Consider the following 25,505-nt stretch of genomic DNA (forward strand, 5'->3'; position numbering starts at 1 on the left):
GGGTTGTCCCTCACATGGAGGATTTCTATATCTATAGAAAATAGCAAATCTATACCACTTTGTTATTTTGTTTGATCAGTAGATATGTAGTAGTAGTGTAGTACTTTCACACATAATATACGGTAGCAACTGGCTATGTCTGTTCACTGATGTTAATTAAATATGTGAGCCACCTTTTTCACCAAATAGTCATCTCTCAACTGTATTTCTGCAATGCACTCTACATGAGGCTACCCTTGAAGAGTATTTGAAAGCTACAGCTGGTGCAGAATGCAGTGATGCTCACAGTTCTGGGGGCTCATAGGGCTGCACATTATAACACTGTTACTGCTCAAGCTGAATTGGCTGCCAATTTGCTTCCTGATCCAATTCAAGGTAGTGGTTGTTACCTTTAAAGATCTACATGGCACGAGTCCATGGTATCTGAGGAGCCATCTCTCCCCAATGAGACAAGCCTGCACCTCTTGTGCCAGCAGAAAAGGCTTGCTATGCATCCCTTCTGCTAAGGAATTGAAGCAGGCAGGATCAAGGAGAACAGGCTTTTCTGCTGTGGCCCCATCCCCATGGAACATTCTACAACCAGAGATGAGAACTGGCCCCTCCCTTTTGGCCTTCCGGAAGATATCAAAATGTGGATTTGCTGAGGGGGCCAGTCACCACTGGAGGTGGCTGATGGGGTTAGAAAACCTCATATGAATGAAGGCAAATATACGTGTTTAAAATGTTGCAGGATCCAATTGGTCAGCCACTGGGACCAGAGGTTTAGTTTTCTGAGCTTTTGGACTAGTGCTGGAGCCCATCCTCAGGGAACCTGTATCTGACAGAATGGGTCAACCCAGATTGGATCCTGTAAGAAGACCTCATCACTATCCTATCGGTCTCTTGGTGCATTTTTTTAATGAAGGTTTTTAATAATATTTTAATGTCGGTTTGTTTTTATCTGTTCATATTTTAACTATTTTTGCACTTGTTTCTATAATTTGTAAGCTGCCCAGAGTCACCTTGTAGAGGAGATGGGCAGCATAGAAATTTAAAAATAAATAAACAAACATACAAATAAATAAATAAATGAAGCACTTTCTTCTGCAAGTATAATTCGTTTAATAATAATATAATAATAATAATTTTTATTTTGCCGTCACAGATGTTTAATAATATATTATTTGAACATAAAACTGGTATCTTTGCAATATGGTGGTGCTCAGAGGGGGAAAAAACAGTACCTCAGATACATCTTTGATATCTGTATTAACCATTTTCTAATGCAGCAAATGCTGTTAAAATGAGAATATATTAGTTCCCATTTAGGCTCCGAAACATCTCTGGTCAAAGCAGGGAGACATCTACTTTTTACCACCTCTCACTGAAAGTCTTTGTATGCCAAATGTTTGGAGACTCAGCTATGCTGTATTCTTCAGCTCCCCATTTATTGATATTTCTGATATGGCATTGACCAAATCTTGCTGTCCAGGATCTTTTCCCTTGAAGCAATTTCGGACAGCTTTGTATATGGCATAGCCAGGGATAACCAAGCTAGGTACACCTGCGAGGATTACAATGATGGCATAAACCCAGCCAGGATAAGCCATTGGCTTTGATTTTGGGAAGTTCTCCTATGATTAAAAAGAAAGAGAAAGAGATGAGTAAATGGGAGACAGAGAAGTAAGAATCTTAGATACATTCACATTAGAAACACTGACTCAACAATGTATTCCTTGGCAATAATTCCTTATGTTATTATTGAAGGAAATAGAATAGAACATAGCCAGACATTTCAAGATTTGGGAATAGTTTACGATTCCTTGGGAACTTGAAAAATACACTATGAGACCATTATTCAAACATTAAAAATTTCAATGCCTATCAGAAAGATCTCTTTTTTGACCAAAGAAGAATTAATAACAGCATCTTCAAAAGTTTTTGAAAAATTCTTGATTCAAATTCCATATGGGACCCAGGAGAGAATATATACAAAGAACTACATAATAGATGTAGTGCAAGCAAAATTCTCCAGGGCCCATTCACATTACCCATAGTCATGGATCTAATGTTCACTCAGACTGAAGATTGGGACAACTGAAGTTCAAAGCTTGGAGACACATGATCAGTTCTTGGATTAAGAACCCGTTTTTACACGTACATTTATTATTTTTAGGTCCAGCAGATGATTGCAACTTGAACTGGGAAACAGCAGTTGCACAGAAATTAATGTGAAATTGACTTTTAAGAGAATTTCTAATATATCCACTGAATATGACCAAGCTAAACATTTCCACTCTTGTATTTTTTCAATGATCTCTGTAAGAGTTATATTTTGCCCCTCTGAATCATTACTCAAATAGAAAGGATTAGTTCTTCGTTAAGTTTATTCTTTCATACATAAAACATTATATTACCCTATCTGTTGCCAAACAACACACAGGAAGGAATAGAAATATCAAATAAACTTCCAAGTATAACTAAGTACAGTTTTATGGAGGAATATATTTTTATAAATTTGCTGATCCTTGGTTGAAAAGACATGTCCTTATACAGAAGCATCTAGCAGAGTAGTGAAAACCTGGAATTTCACCATCAGCACTATTCAAAGTATACATCCAAATTTCTCAAACTCTGCTCAATTATTCTTCAGTTTGGATCAGCCATAGGCAGAAACCTGTACTTTGATCTATCCTGCTCAGTTATTGGCTGCCTGGCTGGCAACAAAATTCCAATTTTAGAAAAAGTTCTTTTCCCACAAACTTTTGATTGAGAAAACCAGATATTGAACCTGGGACCTTTTGCATGCAAGTCACGTTTTTTATAATTGAGACAGAGATTTTTGCCCATTTCTTCCATTTTTTAACCTCCCGAAACTATTGTTACCTATATTATTCCAGACAATTTTTTAAAACTTTCCTGTAATGATTCTATGATGTCCTACAAAGGCAACTGAGTTTTCTTGCAATGGAGACACGCTTCAATAAAAGTACAAGCATCAGACTTTTTGCTTCCAACTAGCAACTAGTCATATTAAAACAGCTAATTCATTTCCTTGGGGATAAACCTATTTTTTATTTATTTATTGCTTATTTTTCTTTGCAAAAATCTCCAGCAAAGAATAAAACATGAAAAATAACAAGCTTTTAATATCGGATGCAATTTTGAAAATGTTTCCTTGAACATATATACTTACGTAACTGGGATCCCAGGTGATGTATTCTAAATTTTCTGTCACTTTCACCACAAAGTAAAAGAAGAAGATAACTATCATGATGACGGGGCTGATAACTCTCCAAGTGGCTTGCCAGAAAATATTGGGTTTGTGCCCAATCATGAACTTAATGTCATCATTAAATCTGGCAAGGAAAAGAGAATGGAAAATTATGAGTCTGAGAGCCCCATTGTACACGAAGTCTAATAAGATGACACCTAGCATGTGTTAATGGGCCATCACAATAAAAAGAACCTGCTCATGGCACATGAAGTGAAGTGGTTTTCAACAGAAGCTGTTTACACATACAGATGATGCTCAGTGACTGTAGCAAAATCTAGTTCTGTATCTGTTTGTTCAGCACTTAGTCAAAAGCAGTTCTCAGGTCATTTTGAGAAATTGGAAACCCACCAAATCTCTTGGGTTACAAAATGATAAGAACTGGCAGAGATGATAACAGGTATATCCAGGTCCTAACTAAAAGGAAACTTAAAGGGATAGGTAAAAACTCACTCCCTACATGTGCTCAGCCCCTTTTTTCTCTCTTTTCTGCCAGAGCCATCTTTCTGTCTGGCTCTTCTTCAATAAATTGCAATCTTCTTTCTAAAGCAGTCACCATGTTGTTTATCCCCAGCTTGGACTGAACCATGATGAAGACTTTTCTTCCAACAGAAACTTAAAGGGATAGGTGGGGTTAACTACTATTCAGAAACCAAATTAACTTTATATATTTATATACACTTGTGGGGGGGGAAATTCCATGTATGGAAATTTAACTTTTTTAAAGGTTATAAATAAAATAAACTTTAAACAGTACAGCGTACATTGGTAGTTTTTTTTAAGGTTAAAAGTAGCGCCCATAAATTCTCTTAAATTTTTAAATCACTGCTTTTCTTTCCTTTTTTAAGGATGGGGAAAAGTTGGTTTTGCTTAAGCTTATCGTGAAAGTTCCCAGTTATTGATTGCCTGATAAAAAGATGCTTTATGTACTTTTTGCATCTATATCTTACCTGTCTATCCCATATATGTAGACAACTGAAAACATCTCACAAAAGGCTATTATCAACAAGGGGATGGATCCAGCAAAGCTATCAAAAAGAGCCAACCAATAGTTACCAGATCTCAGCACAAAAATAATGGCAATCAAGAAAGATCCCAAACAAATCAGGCCTGTAAACAAATAAATAAAAAACAGAAGGATTAAGAAATCTTGTCAATATATGAAGCTTCTTGAGACATGAATTTCACTCCATGTTTCAAGCAAGGGGATAGGCATATCAAACAAGTCCTTTTAACCAGTGTTGGACCACATTATTTCCTAGCCCAGGCTGCTTTTCAAATAAACCACCTTGTCCCTAGGAGTAGGCACAAAATCAGACAATAGTCATCAGATTGAAAGATTGCTGCTTTCTGAATTCAACCACTTACCCCTCAGACAGAAAGATCCAGCTCAAAAGTGAGCTATGTTCAGTGCTACAAACACTTTCAGCATCATCCATCAGCGGCATTCAGCAGCTAGTGGTATATTTGATTTCTCTTTTCTCAATCTACTGCTCTATTAAGTTTCTGAGCAAGTATCAAACTGACTGTGCAATTACCATCTTATCTTTAAACCCATGATTAATTATTCATGCTAAAGCTAAACTTCAGATCTCTTTTAAAAAGTCCATATACCTGCAATCTACCCAGGTTGCAACCATCTCTGCCCCTGGTTATATAACCATTTTCAGCTTACCTGTAACAACTTCTTTAGGCCATTTTTTAGGTATAATTCTGAGATCTTGCAGGGGGACCAGCACACCTTCCATATTCCCAAACATAGATGATAAACCCAAGCAGAACAGCATGATAAAGAAGAGGATTGACCAGAGTGGAGAGATGGGCATCTTGGTGATGGCCTCAGTGAAGACAATAAATGCTAAACCAGTTCCTTCAACTCCCTACATCAGTTTTCAAATCAGAGAAAGAAGATATATAAAATATTAGGCTATTACTGTACTCATTTTCAAATATATTTATTAGTCTGATATATCTATTAATCTCTCAAATATATTAAATTAGTCCACATTTAAATCTATATAATCTTCTTCCTCTTTATGCAGAAGGGATTGTAAATAGTTAAAATAAACAAACAACATTATCATCCTAATCCGCTTGTCTAGTTTATTATTTTACTGGCTTGGCTCTTTCCCTCCTTAGCTTTCCCATTGTTCTATTTAGGTTATAAATTGTTTGCCAGTGGAGACTTGTCTTGAATGTATAAATAAAAAAAACAGATGTAATCTGTCAACGCTGCAAATACTGTATATTCTTGCTTTGACAATATGCAGAACTGTCTGGTATTTTTATAGTTAAATCAGGCAACAGTGAAAGGGGAGGAGAATAAGGAAAACCCGGGAAAAAGAAACGGGAAGTAAATCACATCTTCCAAGTTAATTGGAAGATGTGAACCATGACCCCAAAATAGGGGAGGGAAAAATGCCTGGAATGTATGTGCAATGGAAAAGAATCTCGGATCTAAGCATTTCCACCATGCCGTACTGACATCTCTGTAATCTTAATAAATGCTTTTAGGATAAAAATATGCCTGAAAGTCCTTTTAAGTGTTTCGTTAATCACACACATGACATAATCATTCTACTCCAGCATGGCTCTTCCTATGTTCTTCTTTGCCTAAAAATATTCCATCTTTTTTACAGAGCTGGGCCGTAGATGGAAATCGCAATTAATCTTGTTAATTCAAGTCTAATCCCCATTTAACAAAGGTTGGCTAAAATGAAAAAAGCAGTTTGCTCTGTTTATTATTTTGACCTAAATCCTTTCTATCTTTAAAACACACAAGGCCCATTTGGATCATTGTCTGCATTATCTAAATCAGCATTAGCCATGCTAAATGCATAGCTTACAGTGGCAACATTTAAATGCCTATTGCTAAATTGCTGAATAAGAAAGAGATGGACGAAGATGAAACATAATTCACGGAAAACATAATCTAAAAATTCTAAGCATTAGATTAAAAAAATAACCAGTAAATTATATTTTAAAAACCCCAAATTTCTCGTACATTCAATTTTCAAAAATGCAGTTTTAAGTGACATTAGCCCTTCTTATCATTCTAACCCAGCAAATGTATATGCCCTATATGATCATCTTACATCACTTAAAAATGCGTCCAAGTCACAAGTTTCAAACTTCAGGGTTGAAAAGATTTCTGGTTTTGTCGTGTTATACCAATCTTGTACTTCTAGAAAATTGCTCTCAGTTATGTTACCCTCAGGCAAATCAAATGCATTTGTCAGAGTAAGGATATTTCTGCAAATGATAAAAGAAAATAGACATTTTTTTCCAGTGTTATAATCAGGGCCACAGTCAAACAAATATTCACAATTGCCATTTCTTTTATGATACTGAGCAAGATTGGGGGTAAAAGTTTGCATTTGGTCTAATCTATCAATAAATATGAACCATGAACAATATTCCCAAAGTTTCGATGCCCATTGCTAGCCCTTCCCATTTCACCATCCATTCCACATCACTTGTATTGTTAATTGCTGCTGTAATTGGAGGTTATGTTAGACCAACAACCCTCTTTCAATCAGTAGTAATATACTAACTAGGAAATAAAGCACAACTCACCTGCTGTAACAATCATCATATCTTTCTGTTGCTCTGAATCCAATGATTGAATATATGACTGTGGCTGCATAAATGGATGTGAAGCCATTTATCACAGAAATGATCACAGCATCCTTCTCACAGTTATTGCTATAAACAAAAACAAGGAAGGCAGTTGACTTTTCATAATAGTCTCCAAGTGTTAGTATCCATCCATCCATCCATCCATCCATCCATCCATCCATCCATCCATCCATCCATCCATCCATCCATCTATCTATCTATCTATCTATCTATCTATCTATCTATCTATCTATCTATCTATCTATCTATCTATCTATCTATCTATCTATATCTGCCATCCATCTTACCATATGGTAACTCTGGGCAGCTTACAATATTAAAAAAATAAAACTATATAAACAGAATGCTACAAAACTTTAAGATACAAAATATAAAATATAAAATATGATAGTTAAAAGATGGGGAGGGATGGAATAGGATGATCAGGGAGGGAGGTGGGATCTGATATTAATCTATAATTCACCTCCAACATGAAGACCCTCCTTTTGAGCCCCAGACCAACTGGCAGAGCCAGATCTTTAGGCTCTTAAAGAAGGATGTTAGTCTTGTACCTAGGAAATCGAATTTTAGATCTCCATTCAAGCATGAAGTACTCTGCATTTCTCAGTCTTATGTAGCTGGCAGAGTTATTCTGACAATAAAATGCAGGGAGGAGACCTGCATGCACAGACATAGGACTTTTGATATATTCCCAATACTATATTAAGACTTCTGTGATAATACTTCTGTACGATATCATTATCACAGAAATCTTAATCAGTTCTGACAACCTCAAGTTGGTCTTTTTAATACAAAAAATATCCATATATCAGTTCACATATTGCATAAAGCATAAGGTGGGTTTTTTTTTCTTGGCGTGCTGAGTAAACTTAGCCATTCTGATTTTTTTCTGTCACGCACAAACATAAACAGAAGTAGCTCTTTCTACACAAAGCTGTCCAGCCATTATTCAACCCTTTCTGTAACAGTTTATATAGAAACTGCTTTCAATATGATCTGCAGGTATGATTATTAGCATTCTGATTAGCTTATTTTATTTTATTTTATCCAAATTATTACCAAGCGGGGAAAAGACCAATTCCATGCTTTATTTCTTACCAGCATGGCAGTTAATTACTGGAGGACAGAAATGAATGGGGAACTTACAAATCTGGAGAGCATATTGGAAGGAAAGGGGGGTAGGAAAGCATGAACTTGTTGAATTTAACAGAACAGCCCTGCATAAACAAAGCAGCTTTTGAAGATGTCCAGTCTGTTGAAGGAACTGATAAATGGGTCAGAATAAAAACTAATTTTTTCAAGCCAAGAAAAAATAAAAATAGAGAATGTTTAGGTAAAGCTGAGGGCTGAGTCAAGAAAATGTCATATAGATTTGGAGCTAAACTCAAGGGCAGGTGTGGCCTCCTTGGAATAGACATGAAAGAAAGGCAGAAAGAAAGAAAGAAAGAAAGAAAGAAAGAAAGAAAGAAAGAAAGAAAGAAAGAAAGAAAGAAAGAAAGAAAGAAAGAAAGAAAGAAAAGCTTCCTGAGTTCTTCCCATTTGTTTTTATTCACAAAAAGGGTAGAATTGGCTATTAGGGGGCAAAACAATAACAGCAAATACAGATAGTTTTAAAAAAAGGATTTGACAGATATGTGTAAATAAAGTAAAAAATGAACATATATGTATAAGGATCAGGGCAAACAGTCTCAAACCCCAGTTGCTAAAGAATCTCTAGAGCCATCGTTTCTTAGATTCTTGTGATGAATAAGATTGGGAGCCTTGTTTGTCTCACCAAAAATATTATTTCAAAATATATCCCTAATCCAAGAATTATCCCATTTTGCATAATAGCAACTCACTGGATTGAATTATAACTAGAGAACGAGATGAGGCCTCCAAAGGCAAGAGAAAAAGAATAGAACACTTGGGCTCCAGCATCTAACCAGGTGACGGGGTTAGCCAATTCAGCCACCTGAGGAGGAAGAAGAAGGAGAAAAAAGGGTTTTAAAACTTAAGCCACATGACATCTGTAGAGAAAAGCACACTGTATGGAAACAATGCCCTTGAGTGTGCAATTTATTCATTTACAAGAATTTGTGGAAAGGGCACCCTCCCCACATTAAGACCATCTTATTCTTCCGGATGGTAGATTCAAGATGTGACCTGGATCATGGCTCAAGAACAAGGAGATGGTCGTTGGGTACCAATCTATCTACAGTCTGTCGATATTGGATAAGCAGCATAGTTTGGACAGACAGGTAAAGGGAAGCATTTCTGCATAGATGGTTAAGCCAAAGTTGGCCAATATAAACTTTCCCTTTAAAAATGAGAGTGCTCACCATTTCCACCCATTTCTGTCAATGTGGTCCTCCAAGGATAGAGAAAAGGGCTGTTCCCAGGTCTTTAAATCTCCTCGCTTTTTTTTTTAAGGTAGAATTATGGCAGAATTTGAACTAATTACAGTACATGCAACTCATGTTTATTTCTACTAAGCTGTTAACTCTCTTGTGTTTATAAAAACATGGACATTATTAGGAGCCCCAGGTACTAGACTCATCTCTGTGCGAATACTTTACTAGACTCATCTCTGTGCAAATACTTTCATGGGAACATTCCATTTCTTGATTTAATGTGCATTTATATCAGATGGACACAATTTGATGGGATGGGCCATAATTAATAATTCCTGAGAGCTGCAAGAATTTATCTGGTGATGACAGGATATCACTTGAAGAGGCAACATTGAAATTAAAGAGGAAGAAAGGTTTAAGGTAGAAATGAGAATGAGAAACCCATAGAAGACTGTCTGCTATCAACTCTTTTTAAAAGTTCCTATGACTTACTATTGAAATGTAAGTTTGGCAGTGTGAAACCTTGGTACTTTGTACAACCCTGATTCTTTCTCTCCACACACGTGTGTGTGAGAGAGAAAGAATAAAATAATAATAGCATGCACATTCCAACAAATGGCTATTTCCTATTAGAACTTGAAAAGAACTCATAAATTGTATGAATTACAGTATAGAATTTCTTGCAGGAATCAAAATAACTTCATCTTTGTAGGGTTTTTTTTTCCTAATTTCAGTGCAATTTGACTCAGAAAGACAAGCTGGGCTTAGCATCACAAAATAATGAATCATGTTCTATTCATCAATTTTCTTAGGTCAGCTGTAAAAGCATTCCAACTCTGAACTGCCTTTTATAAAAATTGTTTCAAATTTGCCAAAGCAAAATCTTCACAAATGAAGATCCAATCTTCATAAGTGAGGAAAGATGTTCCTTCAACATGCAAATGCCCCAGCAATACATTAAACCAGGGAACATTGACCAACAATATTTCTCTTATTTTAAAGGACTGATAATAATAAGAAAAACAGTGCAAACTGTATTAGAATTGGAATGATCACAACTCTTCTGGTGTTAATTTAATAACATTTTTATTTTCTTGAAACACAAAAATAATACTTACTTCTGGTGTAAAAAGAAAAACAATACCATTGGTAGCTCCTTTCAGAGTCAAGCCACGGATCAGGAAAACGGTAAGGACAACATATGGAAGGGTTGAAGTCACATATACTGCCTGAGGAAGAATATGTACAACTGAGAATTGTAATATTTACATCACAAAATATTATTCACAGGCCTATCGATAATTTCAGGTTGCAAGATACAAGAGACATGGTCCTTTCAATGGTGATCACAATAGCTCTAGAACAGGGGTGTCAAACTGCCGGCCCGTGAGCCAGATGCATCATAGCGAAACCACACCCACCCCATTGCCAGCAATGGCAAAAAAGCTGTGATACGTCGCGACACGTCACATGACGTTGCGAGTTTGCCACCCCTGCTCTACAACATCTTCTTCATGATCTATCCTGATATTTTAAATACTTAGGCCTGTTTCTGGAGATGTTAGAATGGTTTTGGATTGGTTACTTGCTTATTTGATAATTGCAGAATAATTCTCTTAATCATTTGGCTGAAGTGTTTTCCTTTGCTATTTCAGTTTAATATTTTAGTATTGGTTGACATGAAATATACCCTTGGTCACTATGATCCACTATCTTGCAGTCTAATCTTCCTCATAAATTTGTGTTGAGGATAGATTTGTATTATGGAATACTTCAATAATACTACAAACAATACTACAGACCAATTATGGCCAAAGTGTCTCCATTAAAGCAGAATGCCTGTTAAATCTAAAATCTAAGGAATATTTACAAACTTTATATTTCAAAGTTTGAAATGAAATAAATACATGGAAATGTGTAGAAAATATTTTTCACAATAACCCTTAGTGTGGAATGTATTTCATACATATTATAGACAGTCCCCAGTTTAAGAGGGAGTTCCAATCTCAAGATCTATTCTTAAATCGAATTTGCATGTAAACTAGAACAGTACCATTGTATAATAGTGTATAACTAGTATATAAATATTTATACACTATTGTACACTATTATCAAGTTCAAGTGTAATGAACCTGAACCGTTGTGTATTTAACTTGAATCATTATGTATTTAACACTATTTTTACTGCAGTAGGCTCCGTTTTTAACTATGGGTTGTCCTTCAACCAGGTCATTCTCAAAATGCAGATTTATAAAGTATACTTCTGTGGGGGTGGGGGGAGAGGCTACTTTGCCTAGTTTGGCTCACATCTTGCAGATACCACGTAAAACAAGAACCATAGTAATAAGGTCACATAAGAAAGGAATTATGTCTAGAAGTAACTTCTCCCCTTCCACTTATCTAGATGTTACCATGAAAGGTGGGACACAGAAGCAACTCCCCCATAAATGACATTTTTTTTTCTGAAGTAACATCATATGCAAAATAGCTCACTAGCCTGCAATGTCTCTGCAGTTTGCAGCTCCTATGTTATGACGTTCCGGTCTTTATTAAGAGCACAACCGGACATTATGTAGCAAGGGAATGCTGAGACTGGAAAAATGTGTAGTGGAGGTCTGGCAGGCAGAAAGGATAATAGCTTGCCCTTCCTTGGCTCACTTATTTTTCTCCAATAATTGCTCTCTATTCCTATCACATTAAGTCTCCCACCCAGCATTGAAACTAAGCTGTTTTCCAATTTCTAAACTCAAGCTGCAAGGAAATGGTTGTGAAAGGACCAATCGATATGACTTTTCTCAAAGAAAATGTTCTGGAATAATTTGCAACAGCAAGTCCAGTAAGAATAGCAAATATAAAGAGCATTTTCCCCTCTAAGCAAAAAAGACTGAGGTACCTTTCCTGTTGTTTCAATGCCTCTGATTGTGCATACATACAGCACTGCCCAGGCACAAACCAAGCAGAGCAAAAGCCACCATTGTACATTCCCAGAATCGTCAATAGAAGTGGTGATGTTTAAGGTCTGCCTGTACCAAAAATAATCCACTGGAGAGCTCTTTGCACATTCCTCTGTGAAACCTGAAAACAGGAAGACATTCAACGACCTGTGCCAGACTTTCCTTTTTTTAAAGCAGCAGCTTATATGAGTTTGGCGTAGAAAGAAAACAGTCATCAATTCTGATATTCTCAGATGAACTGAATTTAAAATTAGGGCTGTAGACTACTGAGCAATTAATAACTTGCAGAAAGTCGGCTGCATAAGTTTTAAAAGAAAAACATTGACTTTTTATACTTAAAGTATTGGAGAACCCATAAATTTCAAGAGCCAGTATTAAGCTCAGTTTGCTAAAGTTATACCTGCCTTGAAGGTCTTCCAAAGTATAAGAAGGCCTAAGAATATGAAAATACTGGTGATACATTGCCTTTAGGAAATAATTTCAGATGATGTTTGCCGTTATGAAAAAGAAGTTATAGCACATAGAACAGCATCTTCCATTTATGTTCCAAAATATATGTGCATGATTTTATGGATCGGCTTGTAAAATAATAACCAAATCATCCTTGCATATTTTATATACCTCATTTAATATGGCCTTAAGCCTCACAGTCAACTGAAGATGACAGAACAAACTGCTTCATGTAGCACAACACAGAAAGTATATTGTGATGAAGAGAGAACATACTGTTCAAACAATGATGCAATGTAGTACTTGTAAAATACTATCAATTATAGCTTTTGCCAAAGTCTACTTGAGTCTACTTCAGGTAGCACAATGTCTTGGATGGCACTGGTTGAACCATGACTTGAGTGAAGAAATTTGGTTGTATTTGATTCCTATCAATTGGAAACAGCAACCATCTGTATGGTGACAGAATTTGGGAATCACCATGCTATGTGGTCATTTTCTGGACTGAAGGACTGTGATGTTTGTGGATGTATTCAATTGAAATATATTCTCAATAATGCTAACAATTTTTGTAGTGTCCCCTTAGAAATCACACTGGAATGCTGCCTTGGATTTTTTTTAAGCTATCAAAGCATTTATGCAGATTACTTTATTCAACTCATGTGACTTTCAATTAATTCTATTAAACTATATTTACATGGATTAAAGAAACACATTAAGAAATCACACCTTCTCTATGGTTCAGTGTTTCAGTGAGGGTTTGTGTGTCTCAGTGTCAGCACCTTTAAACCACATGGATTTGGTTGAAGTCCATACAGCTGCTGAGTTGCTGAGGCTGAGACACATGATTTTAGGTGAGGTCAGACAGCATCTGAAAATTATATTTCTCTCTTACTTAAATGGTAACTTTCCTGTTATATTGCACAAGCCTTGTCAGTTCCTGTTATATTTTAAACCAATTATATTAAAAATAGAATTAGCCAGTTTGTTATTAACCCATTACTCAGTAGTTCCTCTTCAAAGGAGTGTGGCAACATATTTTGAATAGAAAGGAAGAAAGGCAATGACAAAATGACTTACATAGTGCTGTTAATATGCAAATATGAATTGTTGTAATAAAGCATTTGAAGAGACTTTAAAATCCCATTTTTTCTTTTATTCAGAATGCTTTTCAAAGGCATAACTCCTGTAGGACTATGTACTATGTACTGTCAATTGCACAATGTCAGTGCTTTAAAAATATCTAAGCTTATTTAGATAACTGCTTTAATCCATCAATTACGCTATCTATATAACTGTAAAAAAACAGTGCTATAGCAATCAATCACTTGCATCTTCCTGCAGTTTTGCCTTGTAAATGCAAGGCAGCAACTTAGTGTAGATCAGGTAGAAATTTATTAGAAAGATTTCATTTGATATATTCAGGGTAATGTTGCAAAAAGGCAATGTCTTTCAGAACATATATAATATTATTTATCAGAAACTTCAACCACTACCCAAAATATTACCAACACACACTAAGTAGATACCAATATCTTCCCGCCCCTTTATTCATTGTGCTAGATGAGACGCACCTGGATACCAAAGTCCAGATTTAATTACCATAATGCAAAGGATTCAGCAATAGAATGAGATGTTTCTATTACTTTTACTGATAACAGCAAGTCTTTCAGAGGATAGTGTAATCAATCCAGCAGATTTGATCAAAAGTCTTGAATGTTATGTGGGGGGTGGGTGGGAATAATAAAATCTACATTATATTTTCCCATTATTTCCTCAGCGAAGCCTTCTCAACTGGAATAAGCATCCCGTTCATAACCCGTACCTGTTCTGTTGTCATTAAGTGGACATTCGCTCCACGGCAGTGGCTCTTGAAAGGAGTTGAAGAAGTACCACATCACCCAGGCAATAATCGTATTGTAGTATAATCCCACCAGAAAGGAGACAAACATTGCTGCTATACCTATAGGAAGAGAGGAAAACTTTAAGCAGGGCTTATTCGGTACAATTAAAAAAAAAAGACCTTCAGCCCCATTCCTTGCATAGAATCGATTAGTAAATAATTTATATACTATCTAGAAAGATTCTGAGACAAAGAGTCTTTTGATGGGTTTGCATGGTAATAAAGACACAGCATATTTTCCACCATTATAATCAGTGGTATTTACAGACTTTGGTGCTCTAAAACTGACCCCATGGATTTTTTTTTCTTAATATTTCATCGGCTTGCATAAAACAGGCTGCAGTCTCAGAATACATATCTTGGAACACTAATACAGCAATAGGTTGTAAGTGGAACTGCAGCTGAATTTAGCCCATCAAAAACTGCATTTTCTTTGAATAGTCACTTTCTGAATTCTAGCATGGAGGAGCTGCTGTAAATGGAAAATATACAACTATTTTAATTCAACGTTTTAGGAGCATTTATTTCTAGAGAACATTAAAAAAAATTACTGGCTGGTGATAAGCCCTTGTTTATTTATTGTCCATTGCTAATCAGGATAAAATTATGTTAAAAATAGTTCAGTGAATGGGCTGGAAATTTTAGATTAGATTCTACTTTTAATGCTAACCATTTATTTTAAAATCTTTTTTTATCATAGTATTATAATTCAGCAATCATTTTTTGTTAAAATAGTAACTCAAATGTAGTATTTCAAATAGCTAGAAAAGCACTGTTGCTGTAAATTAAAAGGATTTTAAATAGTGTTCACCACAAAGATAAAAATAAATCTTTTGTGCAGTACATTAAATATAGAAAATAATTTTCCAAACTATAATAATTTAACCTGCCCCTCCATCCATTATTTACCATATCAAAACCATTATTTTAAGAAACAGAGCAGTAGTTAGAACTTCAACAGTCATGGAGACTTCATTACTATTTCAACCCAAACATGTTGGGGAAATGTTTAACAGATAAGGATACCATATCCTTAACATGCAAGAAAACAATACCCAAATGATTAAGCAAACTTCAAATATAACATTTGTAATGCAATATAACTTTGTTTAGCTTTTCTACTTGAGCATTTCACCAATCCTGTATTGATCAAAGTATTCTTCTAATGTTCATTTCTTGTTTCAGTTAAAATTTCAACTTCACTTGTTCTTTCAGTTGGTGATGCACCTGTGATGCTGAGGTACCAGAGTGGGTTAAAAGATCTTTATTACTTGGTGGGTTAAATTATTTCCAAAACTTACCTACTCCCTTCAGAGTCGGATGGATAGAACTCCAGACTCCCACGCTACCTTTTCTGAGTCTCTGTCCAATGGCAAATTCAAGATGGAGCAAGGGGATGCCTTCCAGGACCAGTAAGATGAGGAAAGGGATCATGAAAGCTCCTGTGGAATGACAATCAAACTGAGTATGTTTGGTATAAAATTGGCCTAAAGTGGGCACAGGAGTGGATTTATTGATCATGAGAAATAATGAAAAAGACAGGAAAACATTTCTGGTGAATTCTATTCTGAATCTTCTCTAGTTTGAAAGAAAATAAATTTCTATGGTACTTTATAAGAGCATTTGGTGTATTATCTGTGCATGCAGCCTACTACAAGCATGATTGTAATAATAAAAGGATCCTTCAGAGTTCTTCCTAAAGGCTTCAATATGCTGTGGAACAAATTAAGAAAAAAAAGGCAAAAATAGGTCAGTGGGATTGGGAAATGTAAGAAAAAGGACATGAATTTTCCTTTTTCTCTTCTTTTTTAGTACAGTATGTGTCCCTCAGAGAGTTGGTTTCTGTTTTCCTTCTCTTCCTGAATCTAATACCTTTCAGATTAATGGGGCAGGGAGGATAGGAACTGAAATCCAGCAATGCATTATGTTGAAGAACTCGTCTTATCTTTTCCAGTCAACTTTACGCTCAGGGAATATATATTCTTTTCAAGTATACTGTCCTATAAAATATATAGCAAAGGGGAGAAAAGTGATCCATAATGTCAGTGAACATGCACATATTCTTTACTGCCAAGGTACAATGTTATACAGCCTTCATTGCATTGTCTCCTGATCACCCACCTCCAAATATATATATAAGATGTCCATTTTAAGTATTTGCTTTGATATCCCTCAAATTCTCAATCAAGAACATTGAATAAAATCCATTTGGTGTTTCGGGGAACTGTTGGTTTGTTTAAAAGTTTTAGTTGAACTTGGGGACACTTGCAGTACTATGCCACCAGCCCTTGAGCTAAGCAATTGTGGCCTACACATTATGATTTGCGGCTATGGCTCTATTTGGAAGATAGAACAATTCCGAAGCTTCTTGATTAAGGTGCCTGCTTATGCTTGCTTACTACTTCATCTGCAAGGTGGCACTATTAACCAGAAACCATCTGGTTTAGTAATGACAAAGGAATGACAGTATAGCTATGGCAACGATGGCAATGTGGTTTTTTTCTTCAAAACAAACATTAGCTTTGATTTTTTTTTTCTTCAAGCTATAGTAAGGGAAAAGGGTAAAATTAATTTCCCATCTCTGTTCTGATCCTATGGGAGATGTTTTGGAAGAGATGCTTTAGAACATGTGGGAGCATGAATACTGTACCTATCTGCATCCCATTAAAGCCCAATCTGTCTCCAGGATTGAATGGCTATCTTAATGATTTCCCAATGGGTACAGCATTTGTACTTGCACATTTTTTGATTGTTTTGATTTAGAATTTAAATTCAGTTTCAGAATCTAATCCACAGGACTGCACAGTATCATACCAAAATACAGATGAAGTTTTTGTTTTGAAAGAAACCATGTTGTATCAGAAAAGAAGATAAACTGAAATATGTTTTTGGAACTTTTGTCAAATAAAAGACAAAAACATGAAAAATGTCAGACATTACGGGTCAGTGAATACTTGTTTCACCTTTCCAGTCATCCCTTTCCTGGCCCTCCCTCTTATTATTATAATACTGTATCTCTTTGGCATAGTTTTTGAATTTCTTCTGTTTTCAGTTCTCTATAGAAAATCTGAGTAACAAACAATTTATGGAAAGTAAAAATGAATAAAATAAAACTAGTTGATATGGGGTAAACTTGGGAGAAAGAAAATGGAGTGCTGAAGTTAAACTGGTTGAAAGATAAATTACTGAACTGTTAATAAGATTCAAGTTGTACCTGCATCTCAGATTTATCACCTTTATGCTTAGGGTACTGAAATGATTTTAAGTCCCCATATCAGTATCTGAAATATGATATAAATAACCCCCAAGACCTCCTGTTTAGTATTTATTCAGTAATTTCATTTGATTGGTCTCCTGCCTTTCTATTCATATGAACATGCAAGGTATACAAAAACAACATCTAAAATGCAAACATCACAACAATAATTTAAATGGTATTAAAATAATTAACAATGATGAAGTCCAGATGGTGTAGGGCAATGGTGGCGAACCTATGGCACGGGTGCCAGAGGCGGCACTCAGAGCCCTCTCTGTGGGCACGGGCGCCGTCGCCCCAGTCCTAGGCCTTCAGCTGGGTTTTATAAAACCTTTTCGCTTTAGGCCTCTGCTGCCATGTACAAAAAAAAAGGTTCAATCAATCAGTCAATTTCAACTTCTCACGGGAAAAAAAAGATCTTGCAAAGTTGGCATTGATTGAACTTTTTAGTCCCACCCAGTCTGCTGTTACCACCGCAGCCACACCCACCCAATGGGCCACACCCACCCAATGGGCCACACCCACCCGGCACCCGACGATGCATAAGTGGGTTTTGGGTTGCAGTTTGGGCACTCGGTCTCTAAAAGGTTCGCCATCACTGGTGTAGGGGAAAGTGCTCTCTAATGGGTCCGACAAATAGGGCTCTAAAAGCAGGGGAGTGTTTTTAGAAAAAAATATCTTGCATATTTTAATGACTAAAAAGATTCATAAAGGGATATTCCAAGGGTAGTCAGATCTTTTTAAGGTTTTAAAAGTTAATGTTACCACCACCTTAACTTGTGTGCAAGAAAAACACACTTGGCAATCAGCGTGATCTTTTAAAACAGTGATAATATAACTATTTGTCCTGGCGAGCAATTTAACTCCCCCATTTTGTACAGGTTGAAACTTCCAAACACTCCTCAAAAGGGTTATCTCCATGTAAATTGTATAACAATAAAGGCTAGGGTGTGAATAAATGTTATGAAATCCAATCAGCTCAGGAACAATCATATACGGCACAGTAGCTATAGTTGCACAAGCATGTTCTTTGCCACAATTGTCATCGGGGAATCCAGGAACAACTCAAGATCAAGAAGTGATCCCAAACAGCACTTACACTGTTTTGGGAGTACATATCTGTGCATCAGTCCTTAAAGCCATAAACTTTGACAATAGAGGCAATAGAACAGGATGTCACTTTTCTTACTAACTACATCTAGAATTCAAACAAGATGGCAGGGGGGGGGGCAAATATTATTCTTTCAATCACCCTTGCTAGAAACAAACCAACAGGAAAAATTGAACTATTGAGGGTTGAGAGTCGGTGCTGTTTCTGGTTGGCTGTGCAGTTGATTTGGCTCACCCACACCTGACCCCTCACAAGATCTACTGACCCATGACAAGACCTACTGAACACACAAAGCCATTATAAACAGAAGAACACTATGATATCCCCTAAACTCCGCTGAAGATGTTACCTAGCCTGGTAACAAAATTTTCGGAAACCAACCCATAAGCTCAAAGAACGAACCTTCATTCTCAAGTTAAAGACTGACAAGATGAAAAGGTGAAATAAATTGCAGCTGGTGTAAATATGGAAAAATAAAGACATTGTGGATTATAAAACAGAGATGGAAGCCAGAGTAGGAATACAAATGATAAGCCAAGAGGTTAAAAAGACTTGGGCAAGGATTTATCACTGGATTTACAAAAGAATGTTCCTAAGCCTTGAAGACATCTTTGAAATAGGAGAAAGTAAGTTTGAATAGAGATTCAATACTATGACAGAACTTGATGAATTTAAGGTCAGGATGGTTAGAAGCAAAAGAAAAGAATATAAAGTTGACTTGTTTGAACAATGTTAAAATATTTCTATAAAATTCTGGGAAAACTTTATGGGCTTTTTGCTGATAATTTGCATTGTACAATGTCCTGTATGTAATTTGCATGATGTTAATTGACATAACTGATATAAAAGCATTAGTGATGCAATTATACAAATAACATAAAATGATGCAAATGTTGTAAGTTATATCAATTGCTCACAATGGCATGAAGTCCACAGTAAATGTTGTTGGCTGCATACAAAGTCCACTGAAAGAAGGTCCTGAAAACTCAGACTATTTGTATCTTCAAATGTCAGGTTGGTCAGTCAGAACTATTCTGAACCATTTAAAAAAAAAAAAGAAAAAAGAAACTACAGCACAAGATCACTTTAAAATATTCCATTAATGTTACCTGGCTGCAAAGCCTAAATAAATAAAATAAAAATGCCTGAACGAAAGCTTCCAAAATGCTAGGTTACAGTTTGAAATAACAGCATACAGGTTCAGTGATGGGGCAGCCAATTTCTATATACATAACTGAAGCAAGCAAATACTTGTACGAAACCAACCCTGAGAGTTATCAAATAAAAGCTTTTCTGAGTACTCAGATGGAACAAAATTTGAAAACCAAACAGAACAAAAATTACAAAAACACATTAAAAATGTTGACTGCAAAAATGAAAGTGCATTTATTATTAAGAGTAGACATTAAGAGTAGTTCTAGTAGTCTACTATAACAGTTACAGTATGTTTGCCATCTGAAGGAAGTCTAACACCCTCTTGTTGTTTTCTTCAAAGAAAAGATCTGATCTGATTCCATAGACAGTGGTTGCTGTTTTCCCTGCGTTCAAGTTATCTTGACTACTGTTGACTACATGGACAAGCTCCTACATTTTTCTTGGCACTATGTTGTAGAAGTGGTTTGCCACTGCCTTCTTCTGGGGGCTGAAAAAGAGTGATTGGCAGAAAGTGTTCCCTCTGGCTTCATGCCTTAGACAAGACCAAAACTCACGGTCTCTCAGTTTCTAATCCAATGCTTTTAATCACTATATCAACTGGGCTTTGACACTGTTGGGGATAGTAATAATTTGTAGTTATGGAGCCATCTGTAAACTATATTCAACTCCATTATATTGAACTGCAAACAGATGGAAAGAAAGGGCACAACAGCTGGCCAAGCACTAATGGATTTGAAAAGGCAAGAAATACGAAGCAGACATAATGAGCAGAAATATTCCAGAATGTGGATATACTATTAGTGTTTTTCATGAAGTACAGAAGGAGATTCATTTGTTCAATTTATTGGTCTTAAAATATTATAAATGATATTATAAAGAGATTATAAAAGTTATCTCTCGTCCCAAGATATTGGAACTGATCATAAAAGCTTTTTAGAATTACATAAAGATGTCACGCCAGAGGGATAGATGAAACACATGCCTACAATTGTTGGTGAAAACAAACAATTTGATTTTTCACAATGAACAAATTTCATAGAGCAATTTTATTTTCTCATGTTTGCAGGTAGCAAAGTAGCGTTTTTTCCCATTTATAGACATGAATGAAAGAGGAGGAAGAAAGAGAGAGAGAAATTGGAAGAAAGTTTTGGCTGACGTTCTTGATTTTCTAAGAATTCCTAGAATGGATCTTTGTATGTTAAAGTCACTAATAAAACCCCATGCAGTGAATTTAGCAGACTTCATTCTCAGTAAATAAAATGGTACAAAACCATCTTTTGCATCTCCCTCTCTTCTCCAAGATCATGGCAATGAAGATGTCTCAGAGGCAGGTAATGAGACAAGTTCAAATGAAAAGCCAGTCTCAGAAAACTCCTACAACTGCGTCTCTCAATCTCCCAAGAAACAAGATAACGTTCTGTTAAACTCTGACTTTATTTTTCTTCTTTTTGCTGTTGTGATATCACAGTGATGTATGGTGAAAAATATATTATTACCATATAAATAGTTTCCATCAAATCAATGTTAATTTTGAGGATTGAAGGGATCACAAACATACCTCCTCCGTGGCTCTGGCAGAGATAGGGGAAGCGCCATACATTGCCCAAGCCTACACAAAACCCGATACAGGTGAGCATGTATTGTGCTTTATTGTCCCATTTGGGTCTTGAGTCTGCTTCTGTGGTCTCTATCGTTTCTAGTTCCTTGTGAGAAGGTATTCTCAAATCCAGGCCAGGATTTGGCAGCTGAAGTTTTACCATGGCTGGACCGTTCCTGTACACAAATCTGCCACAGGGCTAGACAAAAAAAAAAGGAGTTCTAGCTGCCAGCTTCCACTCTTTATAGCGAACCTTTGACACCAAACGTATTGGTGTTGTCTTGGGGCAGGAAAGAAGCGTCAGCAACTCATTTGATTAACCAAGGTTACTCTGAGACTTATTAATGTCTTATCTGCCAAAGCTCCAACTGAAGTCAGAGATTGCTTGGTATCAAAGCTGTGAAGAGTAGCAATTCACAGGGTAATTTGCTGCAAGGCACATTAAGCAGCATGTTTAAATAGATTTGCTTTTCTTGCTTGCATCTTTCTGTCCAACCCTCATTAACACTAGATAGAGAGGAAGAAATTAGCCCAGCAGAATTAAAGCTCATAAACTGCAATATCTCATCCCTGAATGAATTTCTTTTTTTTATGTGCATCTATAGTATATACAAATAATATTGGAACATTTAGAATTCCTAGCAGTTCTTCTAATTCTTAGGATAGGTAACACAATTTGCAAGTAGTATGAAAGAGTGCATAAGTGTGTGTGCATATGTGTGTGTATATCCCCCCCACCTCCTTTCTTGATTTTAAATCACTTTACTTTCTTGCTTTCTAACTTTCCCTTCTCCGCGGTGTAACTCGAGACAGGCAGCAGGAAAGAAACATTGAAGTCTTGTATCCACGTTTAAAGGCAGCATGGAATGGAAAGTAAAGGTTTAAGTTCTATAATGTCTAATTGGATGAATTGGGGGGGAGGGGGGAGATTATCAAAATTATAAATTAGGCTTCTCCTGCAGGAACTAAGGGTTACGCATTCAATTCTGCATCACAACTACAGCTCCAGATTGGAATTCCGTGTATGCTATAAAATATACAGCTCCACCAAAATGTATTTATTTATATCATAGCATTGATATTTATTTTTAAATAACTCCAGGTGGTATCATACCCAATACTCTTTCCTCCTATTTTCCCCACAACTACAACCCTGTGAGGTGGGTTGGGCTGAGAGAGAGCGACTGGCCCAAAGTCACTCAGTCGTCTTTCATGCCTAACTCCTGACTAGAACTCACAAAATATTGAACTTACTGTGTCATTATTCATTCAGGCGAAGCATTTTCTTCAAAGATCTACGCTTGCCCATTTAGAAGATTTTTCCAGGAAAAGAATATGAAGTGCCTTATTATTTCTACTCCCAGGATGTTATGATACTGATGTTCTTTGTAAATGGATAACCTGAGTCAGTAGAGAACAACAGAGAACTCCTCATAGGAAAAGAACTAGTTGTGCTGTACAAAGTAGCAGAAAAGGCTATTTTTTGAATTTCTTTTTCAAGCATGTCACTGAAATGAAGACTGCACTACAATTCTTAGTAATTCCAGATGATGATGATGATGATGATGATGATGATGATGATGATGATGATGATTATCCATCACATAGTCAGCCAGATGTTCAGACTGGGTTTGTCATTTTTTGTCTACCTATCGAGTCCTTACCAAGGACCTGGGGATAGGCAGATGTGGATGTTTGATGGTGTTACAGATATCATCACAGGATGGAAGCTGTTTCCAGTAAGACTGCCTTTTGCAATTTACTGATGGCTAATTTCTCAATGCCATTGGTGTTCAAGTGGGTGCTCCGGTTGTTTCGGAATTGCACCCACGGCACCTAATATTATTGGTAATACTCTTGCTTGTCTTTGCCAGAGTCATTCTATTTCTGTTTGTAGGTCTTTGGTATTATCTTCTCCAGTTCTTTCTCTTTTATTCTGCTGTCTCCAGGCACTGCCATGTCCATGCATCTTAAAATTGCCAAGCTCGAGAAATACTGAGTTAAGGAATGAAGCAGGAGCTTAAAGGCTCTGGGGGTCACTCGTATGTATGTAAATGATAAGACATCCCATGCTTAATTTTAGAACTTGAGGATTAGTTGGCCCATGACTCTTATCTATACACTAGACTCAAAAGACCACTGCATGACCAATGAAGCATAACATACACACAAACTTTACGTAGCTGTTCCATCTACTAATACTTAGTTTGGAAACAATCACAGACAATGCTTTTCAGAAATGAAAGTCCCAGGGATCTAGGATTTCAAAATCACATCTTGTGCCCAGCCCTCCAAGTTATTTTTGTATTCCACAGCAATATTAGAGTAATAAAAGTATAAGAAGAATAAATAAACCAAATAAAAGAGTAAGGACATCTCCCTTAGCTTAGAAGGTGTATGCCCCCTCCAAAAAAAGGCAGAATTGCTCCTGCCCATTTCAGTGAGTGGAGAGCATACTATGCAGACAGACATACAGAGACTAGGAGAAAGTAAAGGAGAGCACTAGCTCATTACCAGGTCCAAACAAAGGGAGTGCCTGCTAGAAGTAGCACAGTTACTCAATCATCTCATTAAGGCCAATTATTAAGAAGTCTCTTTTACATTGACAAGAAACTGGCCCAGGCAGGGCATGCAGGAAGCCACCCTTTCAGATAGGTGTAGCCAAAAGACACACTCACACATACACTGGAACTTCCTCTGTCCTAATTATTGTGGTGGCCATTGAAGGAAACTTGAATAGCTGTGATTTTGAGTCCCCTGTATAAGACCAAACACGTGTTCTGGTTAATGAAAAATGCTGCCAAATAAATAAACAAAATTATACGATGAAAAAGATAGCTCTGTTTTGCAGTGAAGTTTTTTTTTATTTAATAAATATATATTTAATGGAATATCATGATGATTTTTTTCATTTGTCATTCATGACAAAATTTATATATAAATGTCTGTTTGATATTATAGTCCTTGAACTAATGAAGGACCACTTCTCATGCCGTATTCTGCTGAATTGTCCTTGAGATCTCCTCATAGACTGAGGAAGTGAAAGCCTGAAGGCTTTCTAATGACAGAAACACATGGAGATGCACAGTAAATGGTTTTAGGTAAATCAAATTTCTTTTCTTTTTGTCATCCTTTGGCTTACCATTTCTTACTTCTTTTCTATGCTTTGCATAAAGTTACCTATCCCTAAAGAGATGAGTGTTATGAATATGTATGTACTATATATATCTCCGTATAAATGGAGCAGTATCAATGGCCTGTGGTAATACCAGCAGTCCTTTAACAATTTAGTTTAACTTTTAATAGTGAATATTAAAAAAATATTATTCAGACAATATTTAGTTACTTTAAGTTTGTTTATACCAATGAAAATTCAACAAGAAGTCCTTAAAACATGAGCAACTCTGGACTTGAATGTTTATTTTTTAAAAATAATTGTAATGCTAACAATATATATTTGAATAAGAAATTTAAAGGAGTCAGTTATTGATTTTATGTTAAACATTTAAAGGTAAAGTAATAATATAAACAATATGCGCATATGAGATCCTAAAGCATCTTAATGTTTTTAAAATAACTGTATTAAGTTGAACAGCAAGCTCCTTTCTTTTGAATTTCTATATTCTTGAAGAGGCATCTCTTATCTTTGCAGTTACACAAGGGACTCACGAGGCTTGATCATTGCCACTAAAATTTTGTTGAGGGAACTGTGGAAAGAGAGCACTGATAGGGGACACAAAAAAAATTGCACTTAAGAGCATTGCTCAACACAGAACATCAACAACATTTAAAAACAAAGATTTCCAAGAAGGCAGCCTGTTTTACTGCATACAAGAATATTTGTACTATCTTTT

The 25,505-nt window shown here is 36.1% G+C and overlaps 1 protein-coding gene across 1 annotated transcript; it reads right to left on the reverse strand.

Moving 5' to 3' along the window:
* Positions 1–1,400: 1,400 nt before the first annotated feature.
* Positions 1,401–21,814, reverse strand: SLC6A19 (solute carrier family 6 member 19). The gene is made up of 12 exons (XM_015821175.1): positions 21,613–21,814; positions 15,834–15,974; positions 14,455–14,592; positions 12,119–12,300; positions 10,344–10,454; positions 8,734–8,846; positions 6,830–6,958; positions 6,349–6,505; positions 4,929–5,133; positions 4,204–4,363; positions 3,176–3,338; positions 1,401–1,613 (listed from the first exon to the last, which is right to left on the reverse strand). Exons 1-12 carry the CDS (start codon positions 21,812–21,814, stop codon positions 1,401–1,403), a joined length of 1,914 nt encoding a protein of 637 aa, XP_015676661.1.
* Between the last annotated feature and the right edge of the window lie 3,691 nt (positions 21,815–25,505).

The sequence above is a fragment of the Protobothrops mucrosquamatus genome, unplaced genomic scaffold (assembly GCF_001527695.2).
Source record: "Protobothrops mucrosquamatus isolate PMUCROS unplaced genomic scaffold, P.Mucros_1.0 scaffold1266, whole genome shotgun sequence".
NCBI lineage: Eukaryota > Metazoa > Chordata > Lepidosauria > Squamata > Viperidae > Protobothrops > Protobothrops mucrosquamatus.